Below are 11,393 nucleotides of genomic sequence, written 5' to 3' on the forward strand. Positions count from 1 at the left end.
AAAAACACTGAAAAACTGCGAAAAGTGTGTTAAAAACTGTGAAAGTGTGTTAAAAACTGTGAAACGTGTTAGCCGATTTGGGGGGGTTCTTATTTTCTTCTGAGTGTGTGTGGCTGGGCTGCTGCGGGAGCTACACGGGGATGTGCTGTGCCGCACCCACACCTGGAGCAGTGTCTGTAAAACCGCTCTGAAAACCAAGTGACGCCATCTAAGCTCTTTTTTTTTTTGCCTTTTATTAACAAAAACGCAATCCCTGAGAGGCTGCAGGGCTCCGACTTCCACCTCAGCGCCCCCTGAGGCGGCGCGGCCCCGCCCCGTGTGACGTACGGCCCAATGGGGAGCCGCGCGGCGCGTTCGAACGGCGCGGCCGTTGGGGGCTCGGCTCGGCCCGGCCGGGGATGGAGGGCGAGGCCCGCCCCGGCCCCTACCGCGCCACCAGGCTGGTGAGGACAGGGTGGGGGGGGTCGCGACAGCCGCCTGTGTCGCGATAGCCGCCTGTGTCGCGACAGCCGCCGGCTCCCGGGGCCGCCCTGTCAGCGCGTACGCGGGCATGAGGCAAAGCCCTGCATAAAACGCTCGCGGAGTTTAGTTTAAAGTTGGGGTTAAGGCGTGCTGCGTGCATAGCGACACTAATAATGATTTATTGTAGGTATTGGTGTTTGTCAATGTAGCTCTGACTTTATTTATATGGCTATTACTAACCATTACTAACTACTATTTATACGGTTATTGCCAACTATTGCTACTATTTACACGGTTATTGCTAACTCTTACTGTTTTTACTGATTTTTATTATTAACACTTTGTCCCTAATCCTCTTTTCCTCACTCTTCCCGTCAGTGGAATGAGATCACCAGGTATTTCCGAGCGGGCATGCCCCTGCGGAAGCACAGGCAGCGGTTCAAAAAGCACGGGAGCTGCTTCACTGCCTCGGAAGCCGTGGACTGGCTTCACGAGGTCCTGAGGAGCAACAGCAACTTCGGGCCTGAGGTGAGCAGGCAGCAGACTGTCCAGCTGCTGAGGAAGTTTCTCAAGAATCACGTAATTGAGGACATAAAAGGAAGGTGGGGATCCGAAGACTTAGAAGACAACGGTGTGCTATACAGGTACTGAAATGAAGAGCAGCTGAGAGAGGTCTTTTGCTTGAGAATTTGATTTAATGCTAAAACTCTCAAAAAATCTCACTTTGGTTTAACTGCTTGAGCCAAAAGGAGTTATTAGTACCATTTTACTCATCTGTCTGGCAGTATAGACCATAAATCCTGCATGCTGAGGGCTGCTCTCGCACTTATGTCTGTCCAAATTTCTTACTTGGCATGTGTGCTGCATTCAAGTACTTGGGGGGGCAGGCAAAGAGAACTTACTGTAGTGGCTCTGTGTTGTGCTACCAGTCCTGTGTTTACTTCTCTTGTACGTTTTACAGGAAGCCAAAGTGGGAAACAAAGCCTAGCCTAAATCCTTAATTTAAAGTTATTAATGGCCCTTGCTTCTCAAAGTCTGATCTCAGTGCTGTATAAATATCTCAGCATCTTCAGCTTGACTTTGGAATCAAGAGTGGCCCAAAGCTAACTTATAATATGACTGTGTTTAACAAAGGAAAAAAACGGTCATTTTTCTTGAATTCTCTTTGGGATATTACGGAATCTGTAAGTCACAGTTTGGGGTAAATGGCTTCTTATATATTTACTGCATTTTATTCTAAATGCATTTGCTGTCTCTCCTGTTAATTACAGATTTCCTTCAACCTCTCCAGTTAAACCCCTACCGAGCTCTCATCGAGAAAAAGAGAACTTGGAAACGTTCTCTAGAGACAAGGAAAGACTTTTTAAACTGCCACATTTATCCAGGAGAACTGTTAAAAAACACGAATTACTGGACTCTCTGGTAGTAACTTATGTTTCTTACATAATTATAGTTGCCATGCATTTGCCTTATCCTTTAAAAACAAAACAAAAAACTAGAAGCAGTCATCTTTTAGTTGCACTGCATGTCATCGTTCTTTCTAGCTGAAGAAATAAATTGTTAATTTCTTCTAGAAAGTGAAATAGAACATTTCTGTAGCTTTGATAGCAAGACGCAGCTATATTTTATAGTGAAGTGCTTTGGTTATGTGTTCTGTTTCTTTTGTATGTACAGAAAGATTTAATTAACCAATACATAAATGTTTAAGCAAAACTCATATAAGTAAAACAGCTGGAAATGTAACATGGCATTCTTGAAATGTGGTCAGTAAGTAAAAGGGACTGGATATTTGACACAAGATATTAATTAAACTCCTATATGAAGCTATTTTTCAACTTACTGACACTAGGTTTGTTGGAAGGAAAATACAGGGAGAGAATGTTAATAGTGCTGCCACATTTTCGAACTAGAAAGAAAGAAAGGTCACTTGACCTCCCCCCATCACAGTATACAGTCAGTTTTGCATCTGAATGATCTGGGCTTACATAGCTTTAATTGTACATATGTGTAAGCAATTCAGCATCTCATTCCATCAGTATTGGAGGGGTTTTTGTTTTCTTACAGATTTGTGGTTTTGTCTCCTTCAGTTCAGAATTATCCCTAATACAATGTTTTAAAGTATTGGGAGGGCTGGAAGGTGGAGTTCTTGAATTGACCAGTACAATATTGAAACTTAACTTTTTTTTCCATTTAGGATAAAAATCTAGTTGTTCTGTTGTTCTGTTTCTTTTTTTTTCTTTTTTTTTTTTTTTTTTTTCCAAAAAGATTGAATGTAACTGTTTAGCGAGTTGCTCTCTTCAGACTTGTGTGTGTGCATGCTTTGTGAATTTAGATTATGATCCTACAGAAGAATCCTTTGCTTATTAACACATTTGGATTTGATCTGTTTCTATTCTTTAAACTGCTGACTTCTGAAAGTCTTGATTAGGTAATTTTCTGTAGTGTATTTTTTTAACCTTTTAATTGCGCATGCTTTATAATCATGCAGTGCTGAGACTGTTAAGGTTATTTCCTAGATCATGCTTTGGAATTTAATGTTCTCAAGAAAGATGTGTGTTTCTTTATCTTAAATGGCTTCTTCCAGTATAACATTCATAAACCACTAATTTTCAGGAGAACTTAGAAAAAACAGAACCAGATATAACAAAGGAGAACAAAGAAGATGAACTGCATAGGAAGGAAATAAGCCAGGAATATGTGCAAGAAATTTGGAGAAATATCATTCTAATACAGTAAGTAAGAAAGTGCAAAAGGTGCTTTCTTGTGCGTATGCTTTCTGTTTATAGTGGCCCAATGAAGCTTTTGACTTGCAAACTACGTGAGCTTTTTAAAATCATGCTTAAAGGTGAATATTTTTATTAACTACTACTTACATATGCTTTCTAATGTGTTTTCTAATATTGGATTGTTGTACTTAAGAAATGTACTGCTGTTGGTGTTAAATTATATTTTAACACCACAGCTGCTCTTTCTTCTCCCTGTTCCTACTGGTTTTTGGTGTTTGTCCCAGGAACAACTGTGTCCACAAACTTCTCTTCTAGAAGTGAAATTTTATGAAACTGCAACTCAATTCATCAAGCAGCGGTTGTTTGAATAAATACAAAGAATCTGTTTTCATTTGTTATTAACAAAAGTTTTAGACAATGTCTCTTTTCTTCCTCCCTGCAGTTTGCAAACCATTTTAGGCCTCCCATCTTTGGAGGAAGTTTTGCAGCCAACACAGATAGTTCCTGAGTATGTCATATACAACATGACTAACACAAGCAAACACGGGGTTGTTATTTTACAGAACAAATCAGGTAAGATTTTTTTTCTAGTTTTGCTTAAAGTTTTTGGATGGTGCAATTGCAACAACATAGTACTTGACTAAGGTAATATGTTTCATAGCCTGTCTCATACACTTGCTTTTCCAAACTAGAGTCCAGTTCAGTGTGCTTGTCTAAAGGGTTTTGTAGGTATATTACACTAATCTGTAAGTACACGTTAAATACATGTGCATAGTAATATTTAAAATTAGTTTTATATTTGAGCTTTTATTTGACGCATTTAATACATGATTGTGATTACTTGTATTCATTATTAAGTCTTTGGGGTTATGTATAAATAACATATGTATGTTCTTCATTTTAGAAGACCTCCCTCACTGGGTGTTGTCGGCTATGAAATGCCTTGCGTACTGTAAGTAATAGCTTTTAAGTTCCAGAAACCTATTTTGAAAGTTGAAAGTGAAATATACATGCATATTAAGGCCAATCGTGAATTTCATTTTCAAAATTCAAATAATTGGAAGTGCCTTGATATATTGAGAAGCAATGAAAGCAATTCATATCAAATTACTGCGCAGAAATGTAACATAGAAGAGCAAATACTTTAGAGATGTTATGCTTAAGGCAATCAAGATATCAGTCCTCTAGCAAAAAACAGTGAATTGAATGAAGTCGAGTTTCTAATGGCTGTCTGTTGTGAATTGTCTTGCTAAAAAAGGAGTGTTTTTTTCTTTAGCTTGTACTGTAGTAGACCTGAGTGGTACCAGTAATCTCTCTCCTTCATTTGTGTGATAAAAATCAACATACTCAGTTGATTTTTATGAAACTTCAATGTCTAGCTGCCTTTGAAACTTCCTTTGTCAGATGTTTCAGAAATAGCATTACAAACACATGCAGATCATGATTATGTAAGCTTTGCATCTTTATGAAGCAGATTTTGGAAAGGTTTTGAAGAAATGGAATAATTATACTGACCTTTTATTTGTTTTTTGTTTTTTTTTTGTTTTTTTAACTCTCTTTAAATGGCTAACAGGGCATGCAAGTGTTAGATGAGTGCCTCTCCAATGAAATGCAATATGATGAGCTCCTTGTATGCGTGTCCTTGCCCCTGTCCCTGGCAATTGCCTTCATTAGCTCCTCTGAAAGCTGTACTGGCGATGGCATAGTGGGATGGTGTGGGTTTATACATCTATGTGTATGTCCAGCTGTTCAGTGGGGCTGTGGTAGGTGTCCATTCAATGTTAGAGTGGCTACAGAAGTCCAGTTTGCAAGGTACACTCTTGTGAAAATTACATTTATTTTTTTTCTTCAGCTGCATTCTCAAAAAAATAGAGCCTCTTTCATGAATTGCACTATTTGGAAAAACAGGAGAGGGAAGAGCTTGGTGAATGGACTTAAATCAAAGTTGAAAACAGAGCTGTGTACTAATCTTTGAGCATTTGATTTCCTTAACCCCCACAACAGTCCTGTATTTAGATCTAATTGATCTTTGTGTGAAATGAAGGCAAATGCAAGAAGGCTTGTGACTATTTTGAGGGATATATAAAGAGCATAAATGAGTTATATTACTGGTGTGGAATACCCTCTTAAAAATGAGCAGAACTCAGTGGATTCATAGAATATTTTACACTATTTCTGCTTACAAATGCTATAGTGCTGAACTACAATTGTACGTGTATTGCTGACATGATTGTTCTCTTGTGAAACAGTCATTCCTACAGGAATAAACATACTGTTATTTCAGTAGAATTGTGAGAATAAAAACTTGGTGAATTTTCTTTCTTTGCTTCTATTTAGGGCCTAGAAATAATGACATGAACCAACCAACTTACAGTGGGTTTGAACGGGACGTGTTCAGAACAGTTGCTGATTATTTTCTCAATCTCCCTGAACCATTACTTACTTTTGAATACTATGAACTTTTTGTTAATATTTTAGGTATGTATGAACTTAGAAATAAGCTAAGTGTAAGCTATAAGTTTATATCAACTAGTAGGAAAAAAAAAAATCTGTATCTCAAAGTGGACCTTGACCCCTTAGTCTGTATGGCAACTGGAATCTGAGGAATATCATCAGTGCTGTCGTTCTGTATTACAATATTAATTGAAATGCAATTGTATCTCATTCTATGCAAATTACTGTCTGAACTAACTTTCTAAATATTCGGTAACCATAACTTGGAAATATGTGCTCATCCTTGTCCCTCACTATTGCAGTCTGTTAACTTGCTTCATCCTTGCATGTTGGTTGCAATTATTGTGCTAGGTTGCTTTTGGGCTGAGCTAAATTTTTCTTACATTTTACTAACTGAGTCAATTAGTGTCTTATATTTGTTGTCTTCTCTGTTCAGTTAGCAACTTTATTTCTTTCTGGACTTGTTTTTATTCACATCACTTGCATCTTAATATATATATTTCATTTCCTGATAGTTATGTGTGGCTACATCAAAATACCAGATCTATCCAGCAGAAAACATTCTGTCCAAGATGAGACATGTGACCCACAACCTTCAAAAATTCTTCACTTGAACTCTTTCAAGTCAACTGAATGTCTTCTTCTAAGCCTACTTCGCAAAGAGCCTGAGAAAAAGAAGAAAGAATATGAAGTTTCCAGGAAGTGGTCTGCAGAAGAGTCGGCTGTTCAAAAACAATGCGCAAAGAAATTGCAACAATATAAACTGAGAAGTGAACAAGGCAGTGCTGATAATCTAATAGGAGGAAGTTGTCAAAATCTTTCAGGTTTCAGGAATGAACAAGATCCAGCTCTCAGGTTCAGGACAAGATGTTACTCTTTGGAAAGAATTGGAGGTACTGCCTCAAGTGTACGTAATAAAGGAGAATCAGTTGTCCTCAGGCAAACTGATGTGAACACAGTCTTGGGCATAAGAAGTAAAAACCAATCACTACCATATGAGCATAAAGCCAACTCTGCATTGGCGTTTGGTTTTGATAACACATACCAAAACCAAACTTATGGTGTGAAGACAGCGTCTGCCTCAACTCTTCAGGATAAAGAGCTACTCGATGAAAGTCATAGATCAAAGGAAATATGCAGGTCTCAGAGTTTACTTGGCAGCAGGAACTCCAAAAGTTGCACTAGCATCAATATACCAGTTGCCGAAATCACAGTAAAGCCTACGTCTCAACTTTGTGGGCAAAGAAAACCAAATGCTTCAGTGGACATCGGGACTGAGGTTTCTGATATCACCGTCAACAAGAGACTCTGCAAAAGTACCATAGAGCTCTCAGAATACTCTTTCACTCACTCTTGTATGTTGACTGGCACGCAAAGTAAGACGGCTTTCCAAAGCATGTTGTATTGGCTTATTGTGTTGACTAACTAATCTCTGCTTCCTTACTTTCTTTGACACCGTTACTGTTTGTTTTTTTGTTTTTTTTTTGATGTCTATATAATGTGACTTGTGGGTTTAAAAAACAAGTCTTGGTTGCTAAGTTGTACTGCCTAAATGTAGCCTTTCATACCTCCGCTAACAAATAGTAGCGTGTAGTGTCTTTGCATTCTCAAGTGTGATTTATCAGAGCCTTCCCGTTCAGGTAAGTGATGGAACTTCTGGCCTAGGCACTGTCTCATAGTAAGGAAAGGAATTTGTACAGACCTGCCTATTGAAGAAGTCTTTTTACAACCTTTGGAATGTATTTTCTGAAAATACTTTAAGAAATAACATTAGGGTCATTTCTTCATCGCGTTATGGCCTTGATTGTACAAGCAGTTTATCATGATGAAGTGAGTTGGGGATGCCCACACAAAAAAAGGACATGTAATGTTGATCCACAATGTTATGGTTGATTGCTATGAACCATGATTGTCTGCATTGGGAGGGGATGGAGTTATTTTGCTGAATAAAAAATAATCCCAAAAGTTGATTCAAATCTTAACGATAGCTGTATTTACAATTGACTTGTAGATCTCCTTCAGCCTCACTTAGAAAGAATTGCTATTGAAGCACTACAGATCTGTTGTTTGTTGCTTCCACCACCAAATCGTAGAAAGATGCAGCTCCTGATGCGTATGATCTCTCGAATCAGTGAAAATGTTGATATGCCACGACTGCACGATGCGATGGGCACACGCTCTTTGGTAAGCGAATCACGATTGCAGTTCATCTCTTGTTTTAAAAATATTGCTGAAGTAATGCTGAGAATACTAGCAGTAATTAGGACTTAAGGTTCTTGGCTTGCTGTAATTAAACACAATTAAATTGTGGTTAATGGGCAGATTTTTCATTTCCACGACACTTACAAAAAATCTGGCTTGTAGCAGGCACTTTGTCTCCATCCTAATACATTTGAAACATTGATGTTGCTTATGTTTATTTTGTCAGGAGGAGGGAAATAATTATTTAAAAGAATGTAAATGATTGTTCAGTCTGATTTATCACTCAGCTGCCGTTTAAGCTTAAAAGGTGGCAAAGTGTGTGTGGACAACATTTCTTGGGATAAATATTTTTGTGTTTGAAGTCAAAACTATGGAATGGTTTGACTTGGAAGGGACCTTTAAAGATCATCCAGTTCCAACCCCCTGCCATGGGCAAGAATGCCACCCACTGGATCAGGTTGCCCAGGGCCTTGTCCAACCTGGCCTTGAACATCTCCAGGGCAGGGGAGATGACAACACCTCTTATGATTAGGACTTAAACCATTCCAGAAGGAGGAAGCCTAGTGAGTTTAAAAATTAGCTTCTGGGTCTGAATTTAAGCTTTTATTGGAACAACTACTGGAAGACAGCTGTAGTATTTGTGCCAAATAAGATTAAACAACAATGTTACCTGCACAAATTATTTTAAAATAGCCTGATAAAAGCCAGAAATAGGTAAACTCTAAAAATGTTTATTTAAAAAAAAAAAAAAAAACAAACAAACCTTGAAACTGGTTGTTGTTGTACATTAGATCTTGGGCAGGCTGACTGTGCAGGTGTGTTTTCTGTCTTCTTGCCTAGTTCAAGATAGCTACTTGAATATGCACATTTTTCTGTGGGGGAAAATATTACATTTTTTTTGGTTTATTTCTTAAGTAAATCTTAAAGTAATTTCTTTTAAGATTACTTTAAGAAAGTTGGTATTGGAGAACTTGTTGTGCCACTGTATAGAGTAGAAGGAAGACAAATCCGTGACTGCACATACTAACGATCTGCTAAACACTTCTAGATGATACAGACCTTTTCTCGATGTGTGTTATGCTGTGCAGAAGAAGTTGATCTTGATGAGCTACTTTCTACACGATTAGTTTCATTTCTAATGGACCACCAACAAGAAATATTTAAAGTGCCAACTTACCTGCAGGTTGCAGTGCAAGATCACATAGAATACATGAGGATGGCTCAGGTTGGTGGCATGCCAGAAGTTCAAGTATCTTTGCTAGCTGCAGAGTATTTGCTTATGTGGGTGGGATGGGAAAACTGCAAATAAACCCAAAATATTTTAAATGTAAACTTTTATTTAAGGTATTGGTGCAATCAAAGACATCAGCTACTTTATAATGCCTTGCAACTTGTGATGCCACTAAGTTGATATGCTTGGATGTTAAGTAAGGTAGCTTCTTACCAAGGTAGTGTATAGTCATTTGACCGTGTAGACCTTTCTTTGATTTTTATCTTTATTTATTTCAGGGCAAATATCCAAGGGAAGAAATTTGTGCCATATTGCCAACATACTCGTACTGCAAACAAATAACTCCTCAGGAGTTTGAAGAACAAAAGGTTTCTACATCTCAAGCTGCAGTGGCAGAGCTGTTAGAGAACATTATCAAAGATAAGAACTTGTCTGTAAAAGACAAAAAGAAGAAGTTAAAGCAGGTAAGAAAGGTGGATATTTACTTCTGAGAACATTCCTGTGAGGGAAGGGGCTCAGCTATGACAGGCGGAACAGAACGTGAGCGGACTATAAAGAGGAATGCTTGTTTTTTCTGTGGAATTAGCTTTGTTTTGTAACATGCATGTTGTTCAAGATTATCTGTCACTTCTATAGCCTGCTAATGTGTTGCCTAATAGTAAAGCTAAAGCACAGCAACTCTGGCAGGATTTCCTACAGGAGGTTTTTTCTTTTTAAGAAAACCTTTGGCAAGTGTCTCTGACCAATTGAATAGTATTGTACTTGTCCTAGAATTTCCTAAGCAAGTCTTGTGACTCAAATTTGAAAAAGCAGCTTTTCAAAGCAAGTGCATTTGTTCTGATGCCCCTTCCCCCTGCTTCTGCAACACTGACTTTCACGTGTTGTGAAAACTTCAGTGTAATAGCTTCAATTTCAAGCCTCAGAAGACAGGCCTTTTGTTCAAGTTCATTGAAACGTCCTGCACGTAAAAAAGAATAGTTAATTACAGTTACTGAAACCTAAATTTCTGAGTAAGCAAGCAGTAAGAAGTGATGCACAGCAGCACTTCAAGCAGGCAAAGCAGGGAGGAAGGAAATAAACTAATATACTCTAACAATGAAACTTGAAGCATGTATTTAAATGTTTGGTGAGTTCCCACTGACAACCACAAGCAGTTTATACTGTAAAGACCACATATTAGCAAAGTTATTTTTAAAATTCATGGAGTTCTGTTATTGTCTTATTTGTGCAGGGATAACTAGTGGCATGATAAATCACAGCTTTTTGGAGTGGTTATATAGTTTTGATAATTTGATTAGGGGAAAGCCAATGCCACAAACATGCCACTTCCTAGGGGGGTTAGATCCAACTTGCATCAGCACCAGATGTTACAAATGGTGGAATTTTCAGTAGATTGAGTCCTACTTGAGATTCCAACTTGACCTTACATAAGAAACAGGCAATACGACCAAAACATCTCCAAAGCCAGATATTTCTGTTTGTTGCGCATCTGCAGGAACTGAAAAATAACTCCCCTAGTTTAAGTAGTTATTCTCTCTTTCCTGAGAGAATGCCTTCAAAAATCTGCTGAACCTGAACTTCCAGTTATTTGAAACATTTATCATTGTGTTTTTTGAAAGACAGCTTTCCAGGCATAAACAGAACGTATACCAATGCTGACAGCATCTTCAAATGGGTGACTGTCTTGCCTTGCTTGGAGAGTAAAAGCTGGTCATAACTTTCAGAATCACAAAGATGGTGACAAAAGCAATAAGCTGTGCTAACTAATATTCATGATCGTGAGCAGCTTCAGACCGTCATTTCTAGTGGAGATGCCAGCAGGTAGTTGCTGGTTGGAGGTAGAACAGTACAGTGTCTGCTGGCGCTATTCCACTCAGCAGGTAAACATCCTTGGGGTTAAAATGAGATTGGAAAGCTTGGAAGCTTTTCTCATTTCAACAGAAGATGAAGTGCCTGACAAAACTACTTCCACCTGATTCATTGTTTATCACTTGTGAACTTATAAGCACAAAGGGCTGCAGCTTTAGTTAAGTGTCACAGCAGAAATACTTCACATACTGATAGTCTTGCTGCTGATACATATCTGTATGTGGTGATTCATGCTCAAGTCCCAAACAGTTGGGTTTTATTTTTTTAGTGGAGTGCCTTTTAATAATTCTCTTTTGCCTGTTTTCTAGTTTCAGAAGGAATATCCTCTGATCTACCAGAACAGATTTCCAACTACAGAAAATGAAGCAATACTATTTGAGAACAAACCTACCATCAAACAACCGATGCTTAGCCTAAGAAAACCAAAATTTCGTAGCCTGAGATATTAA

At 38.3% G+C, this 11,393-nt stretch overlaps 1 protein-coding gene across 3 annotated transcripts; it reads left to right on the plus strand.

Annotated features, from left to right (window-relative positions):
- Positions 1-398: 398 nt before the first annotated feature.
- Positions 399-11,393, plus strand: DEPDC1 (DEP domain containing 1; the record flags this gene model as incomplete). Of its 3 annotated transcripts, none has more annotated exons than XM_084291543.1 (12): positions 399-443; positions 841-1,106; positions 1,734-1,884; positions 3,076-3,194; positions 3,631-3,761; positions 4,093-4,140; positions 5,526-5,666; positions 6,158-7,018; positions 7,654-7,826; positions 8,893-9,069; positions 9,354-9,539; positions 11,253-11,393. In XM_084291543.1, 12 exons carry the CDS (start codon positions 399-401, stop codon positions 11,391-11,393), a joined length of 2,439 nt encoding a protein of 812 aa, XP_084147669.1. The 3 variants fall into 3 exon arrangements, with proteins under 3 accessions (XP_084147669.1, XP_084147670.1, XP_084147671.1); XM_084291544.1 differs by having other exon boundaries at positions 4,096-4,140; XM_084291545.1 differs by lacking the exon at positions 6,158-7,018.

The sequence above is a fragment of the Netta rufina genome (assembly GCF_964035555.1).
Source record: "Netta rufina genome assembly, chromosome: 8".
NCBI classification, from domain to species: domain Eukaryota; kingdom Metazoa; phylum Chordata; class Aves; order Anseriformes; family Anatidae; genus Netta; species Netta rufina.